The sequence below is a fragment of the Podarcis bocagei genome (assembly GCF_964188305.1).
Source record: "Podarcis bocagei genome assembly, chromosome: W".
NCBI classification, from domain to species: Eukaryota; Metazoa; Chordata; class Lepidosauria; order Squamata; family Lacertidae; genus Podarcis; species Podarcis bocagei.
Genome location: NC_138131.1, coordinates 61,946,301 through 61,974,221, shown reverse-complemented (window position 1 = coordinate 61,974,221; position 27,921 = coordinate 61,946,301). Strand labels below are relative to the sequence as shown.

General features: G+C 45.2%; 1 protein-coding gene and 1 long non-coding RNA gene across 9 annotated transcripts in view; one reads left to right on the top strand and one right to left on the bottom strand.

The window, feature by feature from the left end:
* The first annotated feature begins 410 nt into the window (after positions 1-410).
* LOC308578287 lies at positions 411-27,902 on the top strand. 3 transcript variants are annotated; one of them, XR_014003860.1, is made up of 4 exons: positions 411-488; positions 4,830-4,890; positions 20,112-20,159; positions 27,828-27,902. It is a non-coding gene; the product is annotated as an uncharacterized lncRNA (long non-coding RNA). The 3 variants fall into 3 exon arrangements; XR_014003861.1 differs by lacking the exon at positions 411-488 and adding an exon at positions 1,325-1,454; XR_014003862.1 differs by lacking the exon at positions 411-488 and adding an exon at positions 1,640-1,692.
* The window catches only part of LOC308578285 (receptor-type tyrosine-protein phosphatase epsilon-like), a 76,612-nt gene continuing 64,754 nt past the window's right edge, over positions 16,064-27,921 (bottom strand). For all 6 annotated transcript variants that reach the window (XM_081178549.1, XM_081178547.1, XM_081178548.1 and 3 more), the window contains 4 exons: positions 20,185-20,310; positions 19,766-19,917; positions 18,625-18,760; positions 16,064-17,795 (listed from right to left, as the gene is read on the bottom strand). In XM_081178549.1, coding sequence (XP_081034675.1) covers positions 17,721-17,795; positions 18,625-18,760; positions 19,766-19,917; positions 20,185-20,310 — 489 coding nt within the window. In that variant the 3' untranslated portion in view covers positions 16,064-17,720. The remainder of the gene's footprint in view (positions 17,796-18,624; positions 18,761-19,765; positions 19,918-20,184; positions 20,311-27,921) is intronic.

The following is a 27,921-nucleotide window of genomic DNA, read 5'->3' as shown; positions in this document are numbered from 1 at the left end:
CGCGCGCGTCCTCCGCCAACGAGGATACGCAGGACCCTCTCGCTCTCCCCTTCTCTCCCCCCTAACAGTCCAAACCGAGTAACAAACCCGCGTGCGCGCGAGCGCCTAACTCCCCACTTAATTGAAATCCCCGCTCTGACGTCGTCACGTCCGTAACTCCGACGTAAAACTCTCCTCACTCCAGGTCTGTATCTCTCCGCCACGCAAAACTTTGCCGCCTTTTCTTTTAACTTAGTTGTCCCCTGCCCTGGAAGACCGATAAAATATAAGAATGTTCCTTACCCCACCACCACTCCCACACTGAAATGAGCTTTCTGGGGGGCGGGGGGGAGCGGGCTGCGTGGGGACTACTTCCGAATGGTTTCTGCGGAAGCATAAATATGGCGCAACGACAGCCGTAATGCCGCTTACCTGCGAGTAAGCGCCTCTGAACTCAAGTCTTCTCAATGGGCGTGCTTATGAGGGTGCCGTTCCTCCTCTGTTCTGAGGTGCTGCTTAAAAATAGCACAACAGGGGGGATATAATGACAACTTTGAGTGCTTATGAAGTAGCTGAAGAACTTCCAAGTACAATGATTGAATTTTAAGAAAAAGAAATTTTAGTGTTTTGTTGGAAGCCGCCCAGAGTGGCTGGGGAAACCCAGCCAGATGGGCGGGGTATAAGTAATACATTATTACGGTATTATTATTATTATTATTATTATTATTATTATTATTATTCCCCCTACCCTATTTTCTTTTTTTGAAAATGGAAAAACTTGCCAAGGCAGACACGCCCCCTAAATTAATGGAGGATGGGGGGCACCCACGTGACTACACATGACAGGGGTGTGGCAACTTGACTGAAATATTGGGGGGCCAAGCAAGCCCCGCTCAGCACATGACGCGGGCACGCACATGCCCATCAACTGGGGGGGGGGGACAGCCGTCAAATGTTTTACGGGGGGAGAAGACCCCTCGGTCCCTAGGAGTTGGATCCTATGATACAGGATTTGACAATTGCAGTTCCACACAAGTAACCCTCAAGTTCTCCAGTTTAGCATCTCTTTTGTACGCAGCCCGTCCCAAGCCCATGCAACTGCTAAAGCTTGCTTTTCACCATCCCAACTCCCATTTCTGAAAAACCCTTTCTCCTATGCAGTCCCACTGTACACTTGTTCGCATCTTCACCCCCGCGTCCGTGCCTCCCCGCATTTTTTTTGTGCAAGATCGCTGCAGTGGTGAACTCCATGGTGAACTCCTGCAGCTTTTCAATCATACGTAAACGACACGTCAGAAAAAATTAGCTACTTTTACTTACAAAGAGATACGTCTAAAACATACCTGGTTTATTTCAAATATTTGAAATTTTAGCTCAGAAAGAAGAGTACGTATAAATACATTCTACATTTATAAAGAAATGCTTTCTACATTTATGCAACAGGGGATGCATGGGAGTCTTCTGAATTTCTAAAGGTATAGATATATAATCCTTCCTGCTACCATCAAATACCGGTGCTTAATATAATTACAGTATTTTCCTGTGCCTTTGTGTGCTGGTTTGACTTTTTCTTTTCTGTTTTCTTTTCTTTTTCTTTTACAAAGTAGCCTCTTGTTTCCCTGGACAATATATGAATGGGAAGTGAATGGGAAGTGGACTCCTTTGTTACTTAGTTTCAATATTTATCTAAATTGGGAAGCTCCTTCTGATGCAGTAAGTGAAAGTGGTGCTGAAAGAAAAAGTATTTTATAAATAGCATACTCGTACGCTTTCCACCAAAATAGAAGAAATGTCCATCTCAAAAGAGTCTTAATGCAAAGATTTTTGTTTCTTAGTTTCTGGTCCAAGGAGTAGGGCCTCTTGAACCTTTGGGCTGGCTGTTCTAATTTCATCACATTTCTTTTTTTAATATGAGCAGAATTTTGTGAGTTAGGTTGTTGAGTTTGAGAAGGTTGATGACTCAGTTGATGGATGTTGTGTATATTTTGGGTGCTTGCTAATAAAATATCTGTTCTAAGTTGCTACATCAAATCTGGAACTTCATGCAGAACCAGGAGTGAAATACATTGCAAAAAAATACTATAGAATATTTGAGGACTCCACATCCTTTATCTCTCTCAAATGAGACAGCTGAGGAATGCAAAAGGGATAAGTTTCAGGATAACAAGAAGGGAGAAAACACTGAAAGGGGTGGAGGGGAGTGGCTGCTTTAAACCTTCCACCCCTAATTTACTAAAATTTCTGCTGGTGTTGAAAGTTACCATTTTCTTCCCAATTTTCTCCATCTCTGCTTTACTCAAACTTCCACAACTTTAAACCACTGCTTTCTGCCTCTCAGTGTGCCTCCCTTCCTCACTCCCATGCTGCTGTTGTGCAGCTTGCCTTCACATTTGCTCCTCTATACTGCCCTGACTTCATTCAAATCCAGGTTTGTGATGTGGCACTGCAAGCCTCCAGTGGGGGCTGTTTGATAACGTTCTTACATTTATATTATATACAGAGAAACCAATCCTCCCTCCCAATTAGGCTTCCTGGAGGAGGGTTTCTCCCCAACCTCAATCTGAATAAAACCTGCAGTCATTTTGATTTCATATCTGTATCGTCTTACATTAGTCTTGTCTGAGCTGCTTCCACTTCCACTTTCCATTATGTCATCAGATTCAAAAAAGTGGAAAAGTGAAAATCAAAAGCAGATGAGGAAAACTGCTTTAAAATTTAAAAGGTGATTGAGATAGTTATAGATTCTAAACTCTGTACACATGAATGAAACAAAATGAGTATGTACAGTGTATGTGTACACCTAAATGTCTTTGAGTGTTGAGGAGAGAAAACAGGATACTCCACCCATGGCCAGTAATGTATAATATTGTACACTTGTTACACAGAAACTGTATGCATGGTCTGCAGAAGTGCTGTTTTCCCTCCCACGTGCCGTATGCTAATTTTTTCTGCATATTTAATTAAGGGTACCTGGGAGTAAACCCCACTGAACCCCACAGGACTTATAAGGAACTTCCTTGCCTCGCCTCGCCTCACCCTCACTCCAGACATTTTGAGTACTTGAGTCATGTGAAATCTAGTAATTTCTAATGTGGTATTGCGATAAGGCTATTTTTTTCAGGGGAGGGCACAAGGGACCCTGTGTACACCTCTGGGTGTTTGTATATTGATGATTTAGTAAGGAGGTGATATATGTGTGAATTATATATATTTTTGTGTAAAAGTAGTTGATACTGAAAATTAATAGCATATACGTTGCAATTTATATGCTGCATATTAACTTACTTCCAGTAGTTTGCCTTTGTAGAATATATGGTCTAGTATCAAGTTAATAAAGTTTTTGTGAGCAGAATATATACACAAAGGAAGCAAAGGCTCAGCAAGGTCATACTTTCTTTTCTGCTGCAGGGCATAACATTTTAATATTTAGATCTTTCAAAAAGCAAAATCTCTTGACATTTGTGCTTTGCTTTTGTAATTTTTATAGTTTGCCTCATTTGCTGTTTTCATGTGGCTATGATGTTTAGTCACTTCAAATGTGTTGTAGTTCAGTGTAAACAGCTTTGTTAATGTTAGCTTCACTTTGGAATTAAATTACTCTGAAGTGGCAAAGCTACTGGCACGATCCAGCTTAGGCCATCCTGACCCCATTTACTTGAGAGTAAGCTAAGCCCCACTGAATCCAGTTCCCATTGGACTAACCTCTGACGAAACATGGTTAGGATTGCAGTGTCAATTTGCCATTAGATTACAATATGTAAAGTTTGAGTGGTCAACTTAGTAAAACCTAGTTATTTTCAAAATAGTATAACTTTTCAGTCCCAGTTATACAAATACACCATTCTGGAATTACTACTGTGTCATGTGCAAGGGTGTACAGTAATTGAGTAAATAGCTGACAATGTACATCATTTTATCATGGTAGAGTTGCTCTTTAACATGCTTTTGGAAGTTGCACCTTTGAGCCAGTTATAAGGGACATCACAATAGGATATTTTATTTTATTTATTGCATTTCTATTCCATCTCTTTCTCCATGGAGCTCAAGTTGACATACATGGTTCTCCTCCTCCTCATTTAATACCCACAGCTACCCTATGTAGTAAGTTTTACTGAGAGGCAGTGACTGGCCCAAGGTCACTTTGTGAGCTTCATGGCTGAGTGGGGATACCAGCCCTGGTCTCCCAGATCCTAGTCCGACCACTCCAGCATGTAGGAACAAATCATTTTGACCATACAATTGTAATTATCTGAATTATATTTTCACATATTTTCAGTATCTCGAGAATGAGGTACATGCCAAGGCTTGCTGCATAGGAGTGCACTCAAAAGAAAGGATTTTCTGCAGAAATAATGCTGCAAAGTAACTTCACTATAGTTTTACTGTAATAAAAAAAGAAAGACACCAAGCCTTTAGCACACATTCAGGATTTTTTACCAGTATGTTACGACTTACAGATAAGTGAACCAAGTTTATAAGGAGAGATACCACTAATGCCAGGGTGGTTAATGAGGAAAGTCAGAGAAGCTATTGGAGAAGGCTTCATTCAGAAAAAATACTTATTTTTTGTTCTCATTTGGCAAAGGGAGCACAGCCCTTGGGGGGGGGGGTTGCAAACAATAAGGGATTTAAAAAAGAATTTGAGGAGCAAATTACCAAAAACATTAAAACCAACAATAAAAAGAGGTGAAATAAAATGGAGACCAGCTATGGAGGCAGTCCTCTTATGGATCAGTAACTGGTTAAAGAACAGGGAGAAGTGACCAAGAAAAGCTTCTCAGAAGAGTCCCCTGAGTGTTTGAAGTTTCGCTGCTTTTCATGAAGTAATGAAGGTCACCTTCCCTTCTCAGGAATAAATGGACAGTTCTCCCAATGGAGAGATGTAGAAAGCCAAGTCCCCCAAGATTCTTGGTAAGACTCCACTTTTGAACTTGTTCATAAATAACCTGGGGTTAGGGGTGAGCAGTGAGGTCACCAGATTTGCTGTTGACACCAAATTGTTCAGGTTTGTAAGAAGAAAAATGGATTTGCAAATTAGCTACAAGAGGATCTATCCAGACTGGGATAGTGGGAATTAAAATGGCCAGTGCAATAAATGCAAACAATTCTAAAGTGATGTACATTGCAGGGGGAGTTCTAACTTTTCATATATGCATTTATGGGGTCTGAAATGGCAGTGACTTATGAGGAACGAGATCTTAGCTTAATGAAAATGTTGAGTCAGTGTGTGGCAGGTATGAAAATTAGGATTCATCAGGACAGGGTTTGAAAATAAAACTGTCAATATCCTAATGCTGTTACACAAATCTATGGTAGGAGTCATTCTGCAAAGAAACAGAAAAGATTGTTGTAACTTTAAGAACTGTTTCTGTGAGTTCATGGTGTGGTTTTCTAGACTGATTAGGTACAGCTGGTGATGGGTACAAAAGGAGAAGTTGCAGTTTGCATTAGCCTGCAAAAGAGAACACCCACATGCTTTGTGTTTGTAAGGTTGTAAATAAAACTCTTGCTTGAGTATTTTACACCTGTCTCATGGTCCTGTTGTCTGCTACCAGGAAGATACAGGTCCAATAATGTATGGTGACAGCACTGGAATACTGTGTTGAGCTGGAAAAGGATATTGTTGAGGTGGAAAAGGGAGGAGCTAACCAAAATGATCAGAGAGCTGGAACAAGATTACAACATTTGGAACTTTTTAGTTCAGAAAAAGGTATGGTGGAGCATGATAGAGTTGTATAAAATTATGCATGGTGTGCAGAAACTGGTAAGAGCAGGGGTTTTCAACCTGGTCCCCACCGCCCACTAGTGAGCATTTCCGAATTCTAGGTGGGCGGTAGGGGTTCTATGGCACAAGCTGAATCCTCCTTCCATCAAGCACTGGTGGGTGGTAAGGAAATTTTACCATCAAGAAAGATGCATTAGTGGGCGGTAGTTATAAAAAGGTTGACTACCCCTCGGTTAGAGAGACGTGTCTATCCTTCTCACATGTACTAGAACGTGGGCCATCCACCAAACTAGAATGCTGAAAGATTCAGGACCGACAAAAGGAACTATGTCACACAGCACGTGCTTAGACTATGGAATTCATGATTGCAAGATGTAGTGTTGGCCATCAACTTGGATAGCTTGAAAAGGACACTGGACAAATGTATGGAATAAGAGCTATCATGACTGTATTACTTCCACTGTCAAAAGCAGTATGCTTCTACATATCAGTTGCTGGGAGACACTGCTGTTGTGCTCCTGTCCTTCTCAAAGACTTCCCACATGAAACCATAGTTGGTTGTCCACTATGAGTACAGGATGCTGGACTAGATGGGAGTTGGTCTAATCTTATTTTATTTTATTTAGAACTCTATGTGTTTTCATTTTTGAGAAAGATGGGTCTGCACATTTTATTTTCTAGCTAAGGACAGTTACTGGCATAAGCTATAGCCATTTATTTTTTTCATTCTAGATATCTAGATAGTGTAATCTGAATGCCAGTATTTGAGGAAGGTATGGTTTATCAGTAACTATTTCATAAAAACTGCATCAAAAGTATTTTTTATTTCTATTTGTAAGACACAAATCAAAAGCTCAGAGACATGATTCTTGCATGCATTTATGAATATGCTTTATAAGAAGCTCATATTAAATTCAGATTTAAAGTCCTTTCAAATAATTAATCTATCTATCTTTTAGATGATAAAAGTGCAAAGTGTAGCAAATTACCTGGGGAAACAGAACTCCAAAACATCAAGATATTTTATTTGATATAAAAAATGGTAACAAATTGTCGAGATTTTTTTCTTTCAACTGCCCTTCTCCCACAAGAGTTCTGTGTTTTATTAGATCAAATATAATATAGAATATTACTTTTACTAATGTATTCTTTTTAAATACACTATTATCAAAGCCATAGAGGATGTTCAGAAAACAGACTACAAATCTCATGAGGTCTGCCACTGCAGTTTCAAATAAAACTATATAGCCTGGGTAGTAAGAAATTCTGGGAATGATCCCGAGAAAGTCACTTATAATCCAGCTACAGTGGTCTTTGTTTACACATGTTCTGGCAAAGTGAATAGATGTATGCTAGACTGGATAATTAAAGAATCTACCAATTTACAGGTTTTCAATATTCAGAATCAGACTTCTAAAAACGAGATCTCAACAGGGCCAAAATAGATTGGAAACATTTTAAATTCTTTCAAGCACTGACATCCCATGTAGTCAATTTTATAAGCTTTTTTCCATAGTCTGTGGAATTAGGTTACCAAGAATTAAACAAGGAACTGTCAGAAATGAAGAACTTGCTCATGGAAATTCACAAGTAGTTTTCTCATGGTGATGGCAGATCTGGATTTCAGTTATGTGAGACACCATGCAGTTATCTACTGCTTGGTGACTGAAAGGATTTTTAATTTTTTTAAAAAATAAATCTTCTAAAATAGTTGATTCTTCAAGAACTACAAGCAATAGGCTCTGATTGATAGCTGCTATATGTTAATTTCACAACAGGGATGTAATTGAAAATTGTAACTTTGTGACTTTGTGTGTGTCTGTGTGTTTTCATAGAATTCAGACACTCTTTTACAATGGCTATGAGTAGCTATCTACCTCCCATCAGAAAACCTCCCCAGCAAACAGGGTTCTACCAACTAAAAGCATGATGAAGGTAATCTGCAGTGTAACAATTTCTGGAACTTCTTGGGTGAAGATCTTACAGCAGGATCCTATTAGTGAAAGTAACATTGGACAACTGTGGATCGCCTCAAGGCAGGACATTTAGGAACATTTGGTAAATACAAATACCATAGAATGGTTTTGATATGAGTAAAGAAATCGTTAGCCCAAATAAATGGTTCTGTCCAGTTTTATGCTCCAATGAAATCCAGTCTAATTAGATTATATCTAATCAGGATACAATATTGTCCACATAGCTGAGATATCAGTGGTGTGTGCCTTTGAATTATAGAAAATAGTACCCTACTAAATCCAGAGCAGTGACTGAAGCAAACTAGGATATGGTCTCCACATAAAGCAATATGAGTGTAGAAAGAATGCTGAGGAAGGAGACAGGATGCAACCATGTTAAACTATCCATGGACACCCCAGATTTGAATGCTCCAGCATATTAAAACACCCTGCGAGTAAAAGCAGCATTACCAGGAAGAATGGTTCTAGAACAGCTTGTTCCCAGTTGTTTTCTACTCATGAAGGAGTTTTGCACATAGGGGAGCATTATAAATGTGACCACCTATTTGCAGTCTGAAGTGGAACACTGCCTGTAACACAGGCAGCACCAGAGAGGAGAAAGGGAGAGGACATACTGTCCAGACACTGCTGGATTCCTTTTGTACTTCCTTCAAAGGAAAGATGTTTTAACATAAACGTATCATTCTCTTTCAGAAATCTAAAATATGCAACAGAACCATCTCTCTTGGCACACACAAAAGTGCACCATGTCCTTTTTATGCCATTCCCCATCACCACCATGTTTCTGCTCCTGCAGTCCAGTCTAACCCTCCCAAATCCGTTTTGATGCATGTGTAGACAAGGTCTAAAATGCCTGCCATGGCTATATTTGTTTCAAGTAGACCAAAATGTACTGCCTAGGAAGATTACATTTACTTTTGTATAATCCATTGGAACAACTGAGAATAATGATTACTTTTATTCAGATTACTTAGAATAAATAAGCGTGTTCTGGTTGAGAAGATAAATTGCTGTTGCAAATTAATGTTATATGTATAATGCTTCATTTTTAACTTTTTTTTTTGTCAGAACAGTGCTCTGAGTCAAATAGCTAGAGTTTTTAAAGTTCTGGGAAGTAATTTAAGTAAGGGATTTTATGTCCTTTGCACCATTGCTGTATTTAGTTTAAACGAGCAAATAGTAGAGGAATGAAATTAAGAGATTTAAAGAAAGAAATGCAGCCTGAAAATAAAAATGAAACCTTGTTCTTGCATCAGAATTATTAGATCTTGCGATTTGCATATACAAATAATTCAGCAACATTCACTGGCATTATAAATACAGCAAGATCAAATTATAAATGTAATAAAAGAAAATATCACTGTATAATACATACATATATTATAAAGATCTTGACATAAATTAAATATAGTTTTGCATATACAGAATAAGGTTCAGTAGCAACATACTAAAAATGATACTGCGTAATGAAAACATTTTCAAATGCTGGAAACAAAGATGTTCAAATTCCTTTAAAAACCAATTCATAAAAGTCATTTTCAAAACACTAATCAATACAGCAGGCATTCTTCTGTTGGGCCTGATTAACCCAAGCCATTAAGTATCTTACTTAGTACAAGATTTCAAAACTTGCTTGCATCAAGAAATGCTTTCCACACTGAGTTGTCTGCCAAGAACTATGTTGTGTGTTGCAGGGAATTCTGGAGTGCATTGTGTCACCCTCTTAAATTTGCGTAGTGAGACTAGCTGGCCTCTATACAGAGCATGTATGTCCCACAGCACCAGGGCTGTTTCCAGGATTCTTTGGACCCCATGCAAGAGACAGCAGGAGGCCTGAACACGCAGAGATACACATCCACATCAAATACAAGAGAGTACATACTTCATGCATTCAAAAGAGTGCATGAGAGTTCAAATTGCGTAGGGTCACAGGGATGCAGTGCTGCCCTTTCCCCCAGTAACCCTCTGCATGCTTCCTACTCCCAACCTTTTGAGCTCTGAGCACAAAGGTCTGCAGGGAATTTCTGAATGCAGCTAGAATATTGCTGCAGATATTTCTGCTCAAACCTCAGGAGAGGAGAGAGTGGAGATGGCACACATGAGGATACTGGAGGCGGGGCTGGTGCACACACTCCTGGACTGTTTCAAGCTCAGGTGTTCTTTTGAATGCATGAGCAGGGCTCCCTCCAATATCTTCTTTTGCTCCTAAGCTCCATGCAGAGGGCTAGCTGGCTGACTAAATGGGGCGTGCGGATGGGCTGGCTCTAACAGCAGATGAGTTGGGAGCACGGAGCCTGCTCTGCCTGATACAGCATCCACTACTGGTAACATGGGAGACCAGGCAAACTGTGAGCTTAGGCTCTCCCAACTTCTGCAACAGTGCCAAGGAGGAGTTAATCCTGAACGTTGTGGCTGATTGTGGGCTCTGCAAATCCTGTGGCAATCAGGGGAGCAAGGAATCCAAGTACGGTATAGAATAGTATGACCTTGGCTGTCATACAGGCAACAGAAGGTCAAGACCAGAGCCTTCCTTTCCCCACACAGCTGCATTTCCCCCCCCCCCACATTAACTATTTGCATGCCTGTGTGCGCACTGCTCTTGTTTGTTTTTAAAGCAAATTTATGTATATAAACTATTAGAGGGGGCCCTGCAGATTTTACTAATCCCTGGTGCCAGGCCTGCAAAGGACATGTCTCCTCTGCTGCTATACTTTCCAGGAAAGTATCAGTAACAAATGATAAGATGCCTTTTGGTTAGCTAAGTTACAGTTCTTTATCTTGTTGTTAGTCCTTGCAAGGCATTAAAAAGCAGATGCAATAAAGGGAGTGCTGGCCTGCTCCCTCCATGCATTGGAGGGCAAAGATCTGTAGCCAGGATGCTGCTGCATTAGTGTTAGCTCTCCACATGATGCTGATTGTGCAAGGTTCTAAATCACACTGGATCTACATGCATATAGTAGACATCCAGCCTCGTGGAGGGTAAAGTTGGGGAGCTGACACGCCCCTGCCCTCTCCTTACGCAAGTAAAATCGCATGAGGGTTTTAACACACAAATAGGGCTATTGTTGACTCCCTGATAAATTGATAAGGAACCCCGAGTTTCTAGAAACATACTTCGAAATAAACTGCTTTAACAATATTACTATTTGTGCACTGTTTCTGAGTTAAGCATGTACTTAAGAGCTTTGGCAATCAATGTCCACTGTCACACAAGACAATAAGTTGAGTCACATAGTGACTAGATATGCAGATCAGAACATATAAATTTCTAATCACTGTTTGGCATTTATTAATGCAATCTCATGCAATGTAAAAAAAATTAAGTGTGGAAACCCATAAATATGTTTGTTATACCATTGTACGAAGTATCACAGTCTTATTTGACTAAACACCTTGAAGTGAAAAACAAGCTTTCTAAAGTTGCAATTCACCAACCTCATAAAACAGATTAGTTGTGATTAAAAGTGATTTGGCTGGGTTTAGCACAGTATTTCCTCAACTGTGGCAAGTCTTGTCATCACCAAATGGGAGAACCTAGTAGAACTAGATTGTCTGAAGGGAATCCAACAAAGCCACAGAGAAGGTTTTGTGCTTCAGATTACTTCAGAGAATTTAATCCCACGGAATTATCTGAAACTGTTGAGTATAGAAATTATTCCACATTGGGGGAGGAAAGCTGCTCCATTTTAAGTGCACTCATATTAGTATTACCAAAATGAGCCTCACCCCAAGTATTCTGGCTTCACTTGGGTAAATATAAGAAAAGTTAAAACATCCCTACTTCATTAATGGATTCCGCTATGTGCATTTCTGGTCCACATCTTACGTTTTTAAATATTGCTTTACAGAACAAGCAACAAATTAAGAGAGTTCTGGATGCTATTAGAAATATTATCTAATAATTACTTCCTTCCACCAAGGCAGGATTTTTCTCTACATCTGAAAATGACTTTGTTTGGATAATTTAAAAAGGAACAACTGCAATGCTTTCCCTTAAGCAGATTTCACAGTTACAGCTATGGATGCTGGTCAGAGGTCAAGGAAGGGGTACTGGACTGATACTAAGAGAAGCAAGGAATTCCAGTGTCATGGATGAGGGAACAGCAGCTACCTATGCTATTCTAGGTTTACTGAAAGCTAGGAAGTGGGAAATTAGAAGACGGAGACTAAATTGGTAACTGTAAAGACTATTTTTGTGTTATCAAGCTAAATAAGATACTTTGGCTAAGTGCAGAGAGGCCATTCATCAAGGAGCCAAGAAAACCGAGGGGACATATTCACCAGGACCTAAAGGTGTTACTAATATCCAGTAGTCAAAAACTCAATACCAGGACTAGCACATGTCTCTATTGTAACAAAAATAGAGATATTAGGAAGAATATGATTATGGTTTTGTCAAAACCCCAGTATTTTGAAAACAGCAGTTTCCACACAATTTGTACTGCATTAGAAAGCGTCTGACACTCTTAAGGCTGTCGGAAGCAGCTTCTAAACTGGTGGGTAGAAACAGTGGTTTTAAAAAACCTATCTTCATCTGTTAATGTGCTCACAGATTTGGGTCCATAGTGTATTGGACTGTTCATTCCTCACATTTTGGAGTTTGGATTTCCAAACTTATTATGATAGAAAGCTTATTTTACATTCAACTCTTAACCAAATAATGGTGTTTGCTTTGGGGCTTAGAGAGCTTAACATCAATCACCTCTTACAATAAATTCTATTCATTAAGTGCATAACAACTGTACATATACATATAGATTTACAGAAGTGCATTACTGGGAAGACACAAGCAATAAAATGGCAGTGCTTTAAAAACAGTGTGCTTATAGACTAACCTGAACTGTTTTCAATTAAAAGTCGGTAAGTAAAAGACTCATGTGGACACCTTGCAATCCTCTGAATTGCTAAAAGTATCCACCTTTCTTCCAGTCGTGTATTAAAATGAACATAGATTAAAATAATGCAGGAGCTGAAATGTAATGACCAGGTTAAAGTCTACATAGTTGTCAATAAGGCTTTCCTTGTTGTATTAAAAAAACCACCAATGAACAAGCCCAAACTATTGCATATTAGACATTTATATACAAATTATTCTTTTGTACTTGTGCTCTTTAATTTATGCCTTCTAAAAAGATGGGAGCAATAGATATAAAATGTACTGTGTGTTTTGTCATTTTTCTCCAAAGCTAGTTTTGTCCAGACGATGACATTGCCACATGGGGCTTTATATATAGTCACAGCCATTAAAGTAAAAACCCTAGGAAGCAACCCATCATACAAGTCAGTTCAAAACAAATGGGTTTTGTGCCCTAACAGTAAATGGTCAGTTGTGCACCAACAGCCCAAACCCAAATTTTGTGGGCACTCCTACATGTCCATACTTCATTGGCTACACTCCTGGGATAGTTCTGTATACTTACAATAAGGAAGAAAATTGTGAAATAATAGGTCATATAGGAGGTCTGAAAGCATACTGGCATTGAGTACCACACCATTTGTAGGAACACAATTCAGGACACTGTTCATTCCCATTAAGTACCACCAACACTAAAGGAGCACAAGTGTATTTATCTGTGTCCTTAATTGAACACTAACACCAGTATTCTAAGGACTTGGAAGTAAATGTCTTGACTTCAGTAGATGCTATTCCCTGATTCAGCTAAAGATTTGTCATGACTATACTCCACTGACACCAGTGAAGCAAGTTTGCCACTATGTAATTACTGAAGTTGTGTTGCTTTCAGTAGTGCTTAGCCATAACTATCTTAAGCTAGATTGTTTTAAATTGAAAGTATATGTTTTCCTTTACCGTATTTTTCGTTCTATAAGACGCACATTTTCCCCTCCAAAAATTAAGGGGAAATGTGTGTGCGTCCTATAGAGCGAATGCAGGCTGCGCCGCTAAGCCCAAAGCCAGAACAGGAAGACGGAGCACTGCGGAGCGCTCCGTCTCGCTGCTCTAGCTTGGGGATTGCTGTGCGCAAACCTCTGTAGGGCAGCGGGGTGCCTTCACCTCGCTGTCCTGCAGAAGCTAGCAAGGCTGTTCCCAAGACAGAACAGCGAGACGGAGGGCTCCATCTCGCTGCTCTAGCTTGGGGACGGCTGCGCGCAAACCTCTGTAGGGCAGCGGGGTGCCTTCACCTCGCTGTCCTGCAGAAGCTAGCAAGGCTGTTCCCAAGACAGAACAGCGAGACGGAGGGCTCCATCTCGCTGCTCTAGCTTGGGGACGGCTGCGCGCAAACCTCTCCAGGGCAGCGGGGTGCCTTCACCTCGCTTTCCTGCAGAAGCTAGCAAGGCTGTTCCCAAGCCAGAACAGCGAGACGGAGGTCTCTGTCTCACTGCTCTAGCTTGGGGACGGCTGCGCGCAAACCTCTGTAGGGCAGCGTGGTGCCTTCACCCCGCTGTCCTGCAGAAGCTAGCAAGGCTGTTCCCAAGCCAGAACAGCGAGACGGAGGGCTCTGTCTCGCTGCTCTAGCTTGGGAACGGCTGCGCGCAAACCTCTGTAGGGCAGCGTGGTGCCTTCACCCCGCTGTCCTGCAGAAGCTAGCAAGGCTGTTCCCAAGACAGAACAGCGAGGCGGAGGGCTCTGTCTCGCTGCTCTAGCTTGGGGACGGCTGCGTGCAAACCTCTGTAGGGCAGCGTGGTGCCTTCACCCCGCTGTCCTGCAGAAGCTAGCAAGGCTGTTCCCAAGCCAGAACAGCGAGACGGAGGTCTCTGTCTCGCTGCTCTAGCTTGGGGACGGCTGCGCGCAAACCTCTGTAGGGCAGCGTGGTGCCTTCACCCCGCTGTCCTGCAGAAGCTAGCAAGGCTGTTCCCAAGCCAGAACAGCGAGACGGAGGGCTCTGTCTCGCTGCTCTAGCTTGGGAACGGCTGCGCGCAAACCTCTGTAGGGCAGCGTGGTGCCTTCACCCCGCTGTCCTGCAGAAGCTAGCAAGGCTGTTCCCAAGACAGAACAGCGAGGCGGAGGGCTCTGTCTCGCTGCTCTAGCTTGGGGACGGCTGCGCGCAAACCTCTGTAGGGCAGCGTGGTGCCTTCACCCCGCTGTCCTGCAGAAGCTAGCAAGGCTGTTCCCAAGCCAGAACAGCGAGACGGAGGGCTCTGTCTCGCTGCTCTAGCTTGGGAACGGCTGCGCGAAACCTCTGTAGGGCAGCGTGGTGCCTTCACCCCGCTGTCCTGCAGAAGCTAGCAAGGCTGTTCCCAAGACAGAACAGCGAGGCGGAGGGCTCTGTCTCGCTGCTCTAGCTGGGGGATGGCTGCGCGCAAACCTCTGTAGGGCAGCGTGGTGCCTTCACCTCGCTTTCCTGCAGAAGCTAGCAAGGCTGTTCCCAAGCCAGAACAGCGAGACGGAGGGCTCTGTCTCGCTGCTCTAGCTTGGGGACGGCTGCGCGCAAACCTCTGTAGGGCAGCGTGGTGCCTTCACCCCGCTGTCCTGCAGAAGTTAGCAAGGCTGTTCCCAAGACAGAACAGCGAGGCGGAGGGCTCTGTCTAGCTGCTCTAGCTTGGGGACGGCTGCGCGCAAACCTCTGTAGGGCAGCGTGGTGCCTTCACCCCGCTGTCCTGCAGAAGCTAGCAAGGCTGTTCCCAAGACAGAACAGCGAGGCGGAGGGCTCTGTCACGCTGCTCTAGCTGGGGAATGGCTGTGCGCAAACCTCTCCAGGGCAGCGGGGTGCCTTCACCCCGCTGTCCTGCAGAAGCTAGCAAGGCTGTTCCCAAGCCAGAACAGCGAGGCGGAGGGCTCCGTCTCGCTGCTCTAGCTGGGGGATGGCTGCGCGCAAACCTCTGTAGGGCAGTGGGGCACCGCGCTGTCCTGCAGAAGCTAGCAAGGCTGTTCCCAAGCCAGAACAGCGAGACGGAGCTCTAGCTTGGGGACAGCTGCGCGCAAACCTCTGTAGGGCAGCATGGTGCCTTCACCCCGCTGTCCTGCAGAAGCTAGCAAGGCTGTTCCCAAGCCAGAACAGTGAGACGGAGGGCTCCATCTCGCTGCTCTAGCTTGGGGACGGCTGCGCGCAAACCTCTGTAGGGCAGCGTGGTGCCTTCACCCCGCTGTCCTGCAGAAGCTAGCAAGGCTGTTCCCAAGCCAGAACAGTGAGACGGAGGGCTCCATCTCGCTGCTCTAGCTTGGGGACGGCTGTGCGCAAACCTCTGCAGGGCAGCGGGGCGCTGCTCTCCAAAGGCTTCAGGGATCTTTGAGGCTGGCGGTGGGGAAAAGCAGCGCTTCGCTCCACCGCCAGCCCCACAAGCTCTGGTGAATGTACCTTGGACGCACCTAGTTTTAGAGGGGGAGAACAAGAAAAAAATTTTTCCCCCTGTTCTCCCCCTCCTATGGTCCTGTGCGTCCTATGGTCCGGTGCGTCCAATGGAGCGAAAAATACGGTATATATTTGCTTTCTATCTGGCAATATACCTTTTTGTGATAGCAAGAACAGAACCTCTTTCTTTTCAAAATACAAAATAGTTTCAAAATATTGATTAATTAACCTACATTAAATATGTTACTTTATGTTAATATTTCTTTTTTAAAAATTATATCAGGTTAAATAACTTAAGGTGATCTTTTAAGATTATTTAACTGAATTCAACGAACTCAGTATTTGCATTATGGTGCTAAGTTACAGCTTGCAATTATAACAGAACTATCTAGAGAATCTTGTCTTCAAAAATAATTATACGTTTTATGTTTTTTGCTAAGGTTCAAAATCTTAGACAGTTGCTTGTGGAGGATTCATGTACCATTATATATAATCCACTGAATGAGTTGTGCTTAACAGGAAGAATGCTTTAAAAATACAAAAAAAAAGCAAACAGATATAACCTGGCTATTGACCGTTAAGATTAATAGTTGTAGAATATTAACCAACTTTCTAGAGCACCTCAAATAGTGTCTTCCACAGTCAGCAGTTCACATTAGCATCAATAGGTTTACAAGTGGAGCAAGGTGCTGATGAACATAAAAGCATCAAAACACCGCCACAACCGAAAAAAGAATACTCTGCAAATACTGAGATGAATGCAGCAAGCAAATGCATATGCTCTTGGGTGGCCACACTCATTTCAGTGGGGTTCACACAGTGTTTCCTAGTAGCATGTGGCCATTGTGTGGAACTTGCTCTAAGAGAAATAATTGTCATGTGCGCGGATTTGGATCCAGCCTATTTACTCTTATTCCTCTGCTTTATAAACACGGGTTATTTTATAAGTCATCTAAAAGTTAAAAAGTAAAAAGTAAAAGTCAGAATTTCATAGATGTTCAGGGGAAAATATGGGTATGATCCAGCCAAAACCAAGCATTTTTGAAGTCCCATTAATGAATTTTAAAAGTATTTATTTCCTGTTCTTCGATGGACTCCCATCCAAGGGGCTGATCAGATCCATGCACACTTAGCTTCAGCAGTGCTGCAGCATCAAGTGCTCCCAGACCATTAACTGGACTCCAAATCCCATTAACTTCAATGGGAAAAATTTAAGCATAAGCTTAATACACCCACTGAAATCTGTGGGTATTGAATATGCCTAACATAGGCTGGATTGTGCCCTATTTTTATAATAGTTTATACTGTGATATATTGTACACGGCCATCTGTTATGCAAAACTTAAAGATCACCTTGATCCAGCTTGGGGAACTAGATACACAGACACAGCCTTTGCACATATATCCCCAGCTGAATGGGGTGTCCCACATGCAAAAGTGTGCTAGATGTGCAGCTCCCCTATTTTATGTGCTGAAGCTGCACATGTTGAGCATTTCAAAACAATAGCAATCCTGCTGTTTGGCTGTTTGGGAAGGAAAGTGGGACTCTGGAATCAAACAGGTTCTTCAGGTGGTTTTTTTTGGTTTTTTTTTTGAAACAGTTCTGCGCATGCTCCTTTGGATCAGAGAGTAAAAGTCTTGAATAATTTATACATCTAAGGAGGCATTCCGAGCAAGCCAAACATGGTAGTATGTACATTTAGAGTTTTTAAAAAGTCAATGGAAATAAATTAACATGATTTACAAATCTCTGTACAGATGATTAAATTAATAATAATAAGGCAGGAGTTTTCACTTGAAATTGGCATAATCAGAAAATATGTCAATGAAATCTTGTACCACTTTGTAGCAGAATTCATACTGTTCCTGAAAAGAGAAGAAGAATACATTTACTCTGATGAAAATTTCTCTGAATCATAACAATTCCAGTGAAGCATGTTTAACTCTAAACTAGAACATAATCATATCTCACAGACAACATTTTTAATTTCTTATCCTGTTAAAACACTTTCTTTTTTGCAGGTGGTAGCATAATTAATTTTAAAATATAACTAAAACAACAACAACAACAGTTGGTTCACTGAGAAAGCAGACTTTGAATGAGAGGTGGACAGTGAGCCCAATGGGAGCATTTAAAAAAAACATAAATCCTATCAGGAGTCACTGTCAAATCAAGAAGTTTCCCATTTACTTTTTCATTTTAATTAGTTATAGCCTGCCTCTCAGGGTAGGGGAGCCATCAAAAGACAGCTAAAAATGGCTATATTCTGATACCAGGACACATATGTAAACCTGACTATTGCTATTGTTTTTAAAAACAACTGTGAGAGGCAAGCAGAGCACAAATAACCAGCTCTAATTAATCTGCCCATTATATACAGGGAGGCCACCCTTGCCGTAATTCCTTGATTGCAAAAGTATGCAATGATATTTGGATCTTGCCACTGCTATTAGCTGTTCAGAGGACCAGCTGTACACTCCTCTCCCCCGCCCCCCAAAATCCAAGATACCCTATAGCACTGTGCAGAGGCTATTCAGCAGTTTCAAAAGTTGTTGTGGTGTGGCTTTGCAACATGACTAAGCATTGGCACGACATGTATTTGTGAACACCCAAGTCCTGTGTTGTGACACTTTGCTCAAATACCAACATCCTATTATCCTTTTGACAAATATTTTTGTGGTTAAAACAACATACCAGTGTTTGCACCATATGTGGTCTTTGCAGTCGTAAACTCTTCACAGCTTGAAATACATCTAAGAGACCCTCAGCTTTGACTCGCTCCAGAATATTGCTGAGTGCAATGAATGTACCTGTTCTTCCAGCTCCAGCACTATAATACATATACTTTTTTTTCTTTAACAGGTTATATTACCAAATCCATATTCAATACAGTGAAAATACACCCTGAATTGATTCCCTGCTACTTAGAAGAATCCCTGCATTGCCTCATTGTTCTTTCCAAGGACTGGCAGAAGCAGAATAAATTATGCCAATTTGCTTAATATAAACATTTTCATGCAGATAACGGAATTTAGTTCTACTAGCCAAGGAAAACTTTCTTGAAATATAAACTCACGTCTAAATTTTTCAACCACCCAACCTTAATCTTGCAATCACTTTATGTGCATAAATGTTTACATCATGCTGTTTCTAAACTACCAATATATAAACATAGTTCCTAGCACTTCTGGAAACTCTTAGAAACATCCTTGTCTCAGCAGCCAGAGCCTGACTATCACTATGTGACTGACTGCTGTGCATTACACACTGAAGCTAACGTAATGTATGAATTATAGTTCTAGCTAATAAGAAATTGGGCTTCAAAATCATGAACACAGTTTATCCAACAAAAGCAGATCTCCGTAGCTGACATCTTATGACAATAGGTGACTGGTAGGTGAGTGTAGTTTGCCCAAAATGGTCTTGCAGCCCAAATTCAGAAGCCAGGCAGACCTAATTAGGTCCATGGCCAAGAGGTTCCCCATTGCTGATCACTTTGTGTAATATCACTTTATTTAATATCACTTTATCACTCTAGGAAAGTGAAATTAAAGCTTTGCTGACAAATGCCCCATTTCTGATAACTGAGTATCTTGTCATAGTTGTCCATTCCCTCTTAAACTCCCAGAGTACAGAAAATCGTTTCAAGGCTACTAGATTGGTAAATGTGTATGTTTTTTATAGAAAATTATTGTCTTTTTAAAAAAAATTGTAAATATATTTTTACATTTTTGTAAATATTTGTCATGGAAATATTGATGGGCAGAATAGAAATATTGCAAACTTACAAACAAGCAAAGGAGTATAGAGCAAAATAAAATACAAAACTATTTACCTGCAGTGCACTGTAATGGGATGGTTTCCTGTCTGCTGTTGCTGCTTTTGGACAGCTGCAATGAGGTCAATCATTCCCTTCCCTTCAGCAGGAATTCCAATTTCAGGCCATCCATGAAAATGAAACTGTCGGACAAGTCTGCCCAGCTTCTCCTGGTCATTCAAAAGCAAGAAAACCACAAATTCAATGCAGCTTCAAGAGTGGAACGGAACACTGGAAGCCAGCTACATACCTTCTTATCTATAGGAACCTTTTCATATATGGTCAATGTAACTTAATCATGTGATTTATATAAGGTAAGAGGATTTTAACGAGTAATCTAAATTGAGCTAAATTTACATTTCAGTTGGCTTTAAGCAACCCTGAAGTTCAGAAAACCACAGCGGACACAGACGTATTTAAAATGTTATCATTAATACCTGATTGTGCATAATCAGGAAGTCCCTGACGCTTATGGCATCAGCCAGTGAGTCAATCTTTATCTCGATGGTAATCTCTCCATAAGTAACAGATCCCTCTGATGGCCAGTATTGAAAACATTTTTCCTGTAACATTGAGGGAAGAAAAGGGAATGAATGCTGCCTCCAGAACTTCTTGGTTGAAATATATTCATGCAGATACAGCACTGGTTCCTCAAAAACATTAGTAAGAACTAGTTCCTGTCTCCTTCCCCTCCCTCCAATCGCACATTACATATTTGTCAGGGGTTTAGGAGCAGAGGCACGGGCAAGGGAGGAAACAGAGAGCGAAGGGGAGGAGGCAGAAGAAAAGATGAGTGATGACGACGACCCGAGATCTCCTAGTCTTTCTAGTGAATCAGAGGATTCACAGAAAGGAGCACCAGTGGCCAGGGCAAGGGGGGCACCCCAGGAAGATAGAGCCAGAGGGGACTCAGGGGGGAGCAGCTGGAAATCGGGACCAGCGTCACCGCCAGGAAGCAGGGAAGAGGAAGGGAGCCAGGGGGGAAGCGCTGGCAGCTCACCACAGGAGGGAGGGCATGAGTCAGGAGTGGCCACACCTCCATCGGGGAGCGAAGAAACGGTTAAGAGGAAAGTGGAAGGTTGGGCGCGCGCGCCAAGTTCAAATGCAGAGGAAGGTGGCGCAGTAAGCAGCCCCGAAAGGGAACCAGGTCCTAAAGCCCGGCGCAAGGAGGCAGGAGGGTCCGGGTCAGCGTCAGAAGAATCCCGGAAGGAAGAAGCCCCGGGGGGTAGAGGGACCCAGAGGAGGACAGTCAGGCGGAAAAGGTGGAGCAAGGCTAGGATATTAAGTTGGTGCACACGGGGCGGAGACTCAGACGGAGCTTCGCCGATCTAGCTACTAGACGTAGAGTTTGCGCGCAGCAGCGTGAGAATGGAAACTGTAATTCAATAAAGACTTTTACTTAATGATCGCTGGCTAGCGTGATCCTCTGTGAGCTAGGATCTTCAAGCAGCTCTGACAGTAAGCTCCGTCACTCCATTGTGGGCATCTACAGCCTCGAGGAGGGGAGAGAAACAGGTGCCTACTAGCGAGCTCACGAACGGCAGACGACATGACGGCTGAGCAGCAGATAGAGGACCTCAGAAAAGCAGTGGCACAACTGAACGCCGAGGTTCTCGCATCCAGGAAGAGAGAGGAGGAGGCAGCTGCCGCCTGCAGGGATCTCCAGGTCAGGTTAGACGTGCTGACAAAGCAGACACCCCGGCAGGAGGGAATTGGGTTGGCGAGACGGACAGGCGGGCTAGTCTCTCACTTCGATGGGAACCTGCAACAGTATCCCAACTTTAGAGCCGACGTACTGTGCGCACTGCAACTGCTGCATAAAGACTTTAGAGATGAACAAGAGAGAGTGGGGTTCATCATGTCCCATCTGCATGGGGATGCGAAAGCATGGCTACGCAATTTATGGAGAGATAATGATCCGGCGCTCCAGAATGCGGATGCCTTTATTAAAGCGATGGATGGGTGCTTTTTATCAAGTATTGACGTGGATCTTGCACGGAAGGAGGTGCATGGGCTGAGACAAGGGAGGGCCAGCGTCAGGCAGTATCATGCCCACTTTTTCGCCTTGGTCAGTGCCCTGGAATGGGACAGAGATTCGGCGCCTGTAAGAGACCTCTTTTGGGAGGGGCTGCACAACTCGATTAAAGATGAGATCGCGAGGGGGGAGAGACCCCGAACCACCCAGGAGGTTGTTCAGAGGGCACTGGCAGTGGGGGTGAGGCTGGAAGGACGTCCGTGGAGCAAGGACGAAGGGCGTGGAGGGCGCGAACCAGCCGGGGGCCCCTCCTTCCTTCCCAGAGAAGCAGCGCGGGCGCAATCCACGCCTCCGCCAGGAGGAGGAGCCGAACCTATGGAGGTTGGAGGTGCAAGGGCTCAGTCAGCAACCAGAGCCCTAGCACCGGCAGCAGTGAAAGCGAAGCCTCCTAGAGGGAACAGGAAGTGTTACGTCTGTGAGGAACCAGGGCATATGGCAAAAGAGTGTCCCCAGAGGCCCCACAAGCTCACTGCAGCCTCAGCAATGGTGACTGCAGCAACGCAGCAAGGAGGAACACAGCAGGGAAACGAAGCAGTCTGGCTGGAGGAAGAGGCCCTGGGGCCCAGCCAGACGTGTTAGTGACGCAGTCCCCAGAGATTTTACAGCCCGTGAACCCCCTCCCGCCCAAACCAGTAGTGAGGCTCACAGCATCTCTCCAGCTGCCCAATGGAATCACCATAGACGTGCCAATCACCATTGACTCAGGCAGCAATGCGGACTTTATAGGGCAGGACTTTGTCGACAGGCACGCTGTGCAGTTGCTGCCGGCCACACTGCCCCTGCAGGTTGTCACGGTGGATGGCAGGGAGCTGCTCGGGGGGCAAGTGGTGAAGCAGACGCCACCAATGGTGATGCGACTTGGGAATCACAGAGAAATCATCAGCTTCAACGTCACTCAACTATCTGACACGCCCGTTGTATTGGGCATGAGTTGGCTGGACAAGCACAGCCCAACGATGGCTTGGTACCAGAGGCAGCTGACCTTCGGCTCTTCCTTTTGTGCTGAACACTGCATCGTGCCCAGGCAGGAAGGAGAGGAAGAGGAGTCACAGCTGCTGCTAGGCACGCTGCAAGCGATTCCCCACAAGTACGCTGAATTTTTGGAAGTTTTCTGCGAGAAGGAGGCAGACAGGCTACCCCCTCACAGACCATATGACTGCAAAATTGACCTGCTGCCGGGGGCGGCGCTGCCTAAAGGGAGACTGTATTCCATGTCAGAGGACGAACTGCAAGAACTCAAGGAGTTCATTGATCATAATTTGCAGCGCGGCTTCATCCGGGAGTCCAAGGCAGTGGGGGGCAGTCCCGTATTCTTTGTTAAGAAGCGGGACACGCCCCAAAAGAGACTCGTAGTGGATTACAGGATTTTGAACAGTGTGACTAGGCCATCGGACTTCCCCATGCCCCGAATTGACGACCTCCTCGCAAAGGTACGGAAGGGCAGAGTGTTCACCAAGTTGGACCTGCGGGGGGCGTACAACCTCATTCGCATGCGGGAGGGTGATGAGTGGAAGACAGCCATGTTCACGCCACTGGGGACCTACGAATATAGAGTTATGCCTTTTGGATTGCAAAATGGCTCCCACGTTTTTCAAGCATTTATGCATCACGTGTTGGCGGGACTTCTCTACAAGACGTGCGTCTGTTTCTTAGATGACATCCTGATCTTTTCGGAGTCGCAGCAGGAGCATGACAAACACGTCAAGGAAGTGCTGAGCAGGCTAAAGCAACATAGGCTCTACGCCAAGCTGGAGAAGTGCCAATTTGACGTGCCGGAGGTGGATTTTCTGGGCTACAAGCTGTCTGACAAGGGGCTCGCCATGGACAGCGCCAAGGTTCGAGCGGTGTTGGATTGGAAGAGCCCGCGCAACCGGAAGGAGGTCCAACGGTTTGTCGGCTTTGCGAACTTCTATCGCAAGTTTATCAAGGGCTTCGCGATGCAGACGGCGGCCATCACTGACACGCTTAGCTCCAAGAAAAAGAAGTTCATTTGGACAGAGCAGGCGGAGCAGTCCTTTCAGGCACTCAAGCGTCTCTTCGCGTCGGAAGAGCAGCTGCTTCATGTCAACCCCAGCAAGCCGATGAGGGTGGAGACAGACGCTTCGGACAGAGCCGTGGGGGCGGTCCTGCTGCAGAAAGACCCGCAGGGGGTGTGGCGACCGGGAGCGTTTTACTCCAGGAAGCTCAGCAAGTCCGAGCAGAACTACACCATCTGGGACAGGGAGTTGCTGGCCATTCACGCAGCGTTCAAGGCGTGGAGGCACTTTCTGATCGGCGCCAAGCACACGGTGCAGGTTTGCACGGACCACAAGAATCTAGAGCACTGGCGCACGGCACAGTTCCTGAACCAGAGGCAGATACGTTGGGCTGAGTTCTTTGCGAACTTCGACTTCCGAATAGAGTATGTCCCGGGGGACACCAACATCATGGCAGACGCTCTCTCCCGTAAGCCACAGTATCTGGAGGACGCAACGCCAGCGGCAGCCATGCACATCTTCGCACCGACAGTGTGGGCGTGCGCCGCGGCGACCGTGGACCTAGAGGCGGTGCGACGAGCGTTGCAGGGGGACTCCTTCGCACAAGCAAAGATGGCAGAGGTGCAAAGGGGCAAGGCAGCGGCCGACGGTTTCCAGCTAAGAGATGGATTGCTCATCCGTAAAGGGGCCATCTACGTGCCGGGAGACGAACTTCGAGCCAAGGTGCTGCAGCAGCTGCACGACGCGCCCACGGCCGGGCACTTTGGCAAGGAGAAGACGGTGGAATTAGTAGCCAGGGATTTCTGGTGGCCTGGAATGAGAGGGGAGGTCGCAGACTACGTGGCGAGGTGTGACACCTGCCAGAGGGCCAAACCAGTGCACAAACCGCCGGCCGGACTGTTGGAACCGCTGCAAACTCCGGTCGAACCTTGGGAAAGGGTGGCCCTGGACTTTGTCACGGATCTGCCCAGCTCAAGGGGCAAGACGGCAGTGCTGGTGGTGGTGGACCTGTTTTCCAAGATGGCGCATTTCATTCCGTGTGCTAAGGTGGCCACGGCGGAGCAAACCGCCAAACTGTTCATAGACCACGTGTTCAAGGTTCACGGTCTGCCACGGTCTATTCTGTCCGACCGGGGGCGGCAGTTCATCTCGAATTTCTGGCAGAAGCTGATGGGCTTCCTGAACGTCAAGATCAACCTGGCGTCGGCGAGACACCCGCAGACCAACGGGCAAGCGGAGCGGGTCAATGCCATCATGCAGCAGTACCTGAGATGTTATGCAAATCAACAGCCTGCGACGTGGGTGGATTACCTGCCGCTTGCCGAGTTCGCCTACAACAACACGAAGCACGTGTCCACGGGGGTCACGCCGTTCTTCGCCAACAACGGGAGGCACCCCAGAACCTTCCCGGGACTGGAAAGAATGGGGGAGGGGGAGCCGCAGACAGCAGATGCGTTCGCGTCGGAGCTGCAGGAAGTCCACGATCAGCTGAGGCGCCACCTGGAGCTGGCCAAGCACGCATACAAGGTACAAGCAGACAAGCACAGAAGGGTTGGAGAAGAGCTCCACGTGGGAGACTGGGTTTGGTTAGCAGCCCACGCAGTGCCGGCCAGGTCGTTGGCCAAGAAGAAACTAGGGCATAAACAACTGGGGCCCTACCAAGTCGAAGAGCAGGTCAACCCGGTAGCTTTCAGACTGGCACTTCCGGAGGGTTCCAGAATGCATCCGGTATTCCACAGATCGGTGCTCACTCCCTACAAGGCACCGCACAGGTTCCAGGAACCCGGAACGGCGCCGAGTCCGGCCAGAGACAGAACAGGGCACGCGGGAGTGGCACAGAAGGAGCGCATCAACGAAGTCACGGAGATTTTGGACTCCAGATGGGGGGAAGAGGGGGTAGAATACTTTCTCGCCAAGGAGGGCACCCCGGCCAGTGCGAACAGCTGGGTGCCGGGCTACGCCCTAGACGAACCTCTGCTCAAAGACGAGTTTCATGCCCTCTTCCCACATAGACCTATGCCAGCAGACTTTTTCGACGACTGGCTTTTCACGCCCACGCTTTCGGCCAGCACGTTCCGGGGGTTCGACTCGGACGAGGAACCGACACGAGACGTCCGTTCCCCGGAGGGGTCACCCTCGGGATCCGCCTCAGAACCCTCGTATTGGTGGGACGATAGGCCAGAGGAGCAGTTCCGCAGAAAGTGGCTGGAATGCTCAGGACGAGCAACGCCGCCAGGAGGAAGGGAGGGAGAGACGGACATGGACATTTTCGGGGACGACCCGGGTTTCGAGCACGGCGGCACAGAGATGGAAGCGGAGGTGACCGTCGTCGACGAGAGCAGGGAGGAAGACCCGGGAGAGTTCAGATGGAGGCCCGCCACGGGAAGCGACCGATATCCGACGTTCGTCCCTTTGCAACAGCAGCCCCCAGCTCCAGCACCGGAAGGAGGGGAGGGGGGAATGGGGGGCTTCGAGGGGGGGATGGATGTCAGGGGTTTAGGAGCAGAGGCACGGGCAAGGGAGGAAACAGAGAGCGAAGGGGAGGAGGCAGAAGAAAAGATGAGTGATGACGACGACCCGAGATCTCCTAGTCTTTCTAGTGAATCAGAGGATTCACAGAAAGGAGCACCAGTGGCCAGGGCAAGGGGGGCACCCCAGGAAGATAGAGCCAGAGGGGACTCAGGGGGGAGCAGCTGGAAATCGGGACCAGCGTCACCGCCAGGAAGCAGGGAAGAGGAAGGGAGCCAGGGGGGAAGCGCTGGCAGCTCACCACAGGAGGGAGGGCATGAGTCAGGAGTGGCCACACCTCCATCGGGGAGCGAAGAAACGGTTAAGAGGAAAGTGGAAGGTTGGGCGCGCGCGCCAAGTTCAAATGCAGAGGAAGGTGGCGCAGTAAGCAGCCCCGAAAGGGAACCAGGTCCTAAAGCCCGGCGCAAGGAGGCAGGAGGGTCCGGGTCAGCGTCAGAAGAATCCCGGAAGGAAGAAGCCCCGGGGGGTAGAGGGACCCAGAGGAGGACAGTCAGGCGGAAAAGGTGGAGCAAGGCTAGGATATTAAGTTGGTGCACACGGGGCGGAGACTCAGACGGAGCTTCGCCGATCTAGCTACTAGACGTAGAGTTTGCGCGCAGCAGCGTGAGAATGGAAACTGTAATTCAATAAAGACTTTTACTTAATGATCGCTGGCTAGCGTGATCCTCTGTGAGCTAGGATCTTCAAGCAGCTCTGACAATATTATATAGAATAACTATTTAATGCCCCTGTATCTGAGTACTGAACAGAAGAAGAAAAATACAGGAAGTTCTACATTCTCCATGTTTTAGTTGATGCCTGTTTTCTATGTGAAATTGATGTCACACAAGCATATGTTTGACATGCAATACTTCTGTACTTTGGGAGACAAATGAAAAGTTTTTAAAAAGGGGAAAAGTTAGAAAGACACATTAAAAACTTTCACGAATCATATGACAACACAAGTTGCTTTTGTAATGACTTAACAATGATTTCAGCAACGCTTGAAATGGATATAACTGTAAAACCCATTATAGCTCACCTTAAGTTAAGAAATGTAGTTTGATGCTGCACCAAACATGCAGACTTCTTGACACCATGCAACTGCTGACACGCAGTGCAGTCCAGAGGACGTTAAGTAAGCACTATTAAGCTCCACTGACATCTTAGCACTCAGTTGAGCACACTTAATTCCCATTGATTTCCCAATTGACTTGATTATATGTAACTTTCCCTAGAATTGTGACAATTTTTGTCTGAATTTTCAGTACTGAGGATCATCAAGCCAGGTTAGGTACAATTCGCGTGAAGCTGTGTGCATCAGAAACCATGCTACTACATGTCTCATTCCTAGCCTGGAAATCTTTTTTCAAGAGCAAAGCATTTTTTTAAAAAAGTGGGGTGAGGAATAAGAACAGCAAAACACTACAGTGACATCACAAAGTCCCCAGTCTGCACAGCACTCTGCAGCTAAACACAGCTGGGCTTTGCTAAGATTTGGTGGTATGAAGCATATTTGTGGCTATTTATAGGCTAATTATCTTTCTTTTTTTTTTTTTAGTGGGTTGGAATGTCCTGAAGAAAAATTTCATTTCCTCATCACACTTTACGCTATTCATAAAAATATATGTTTGTTTTTTTTTTAAATTGGGCAA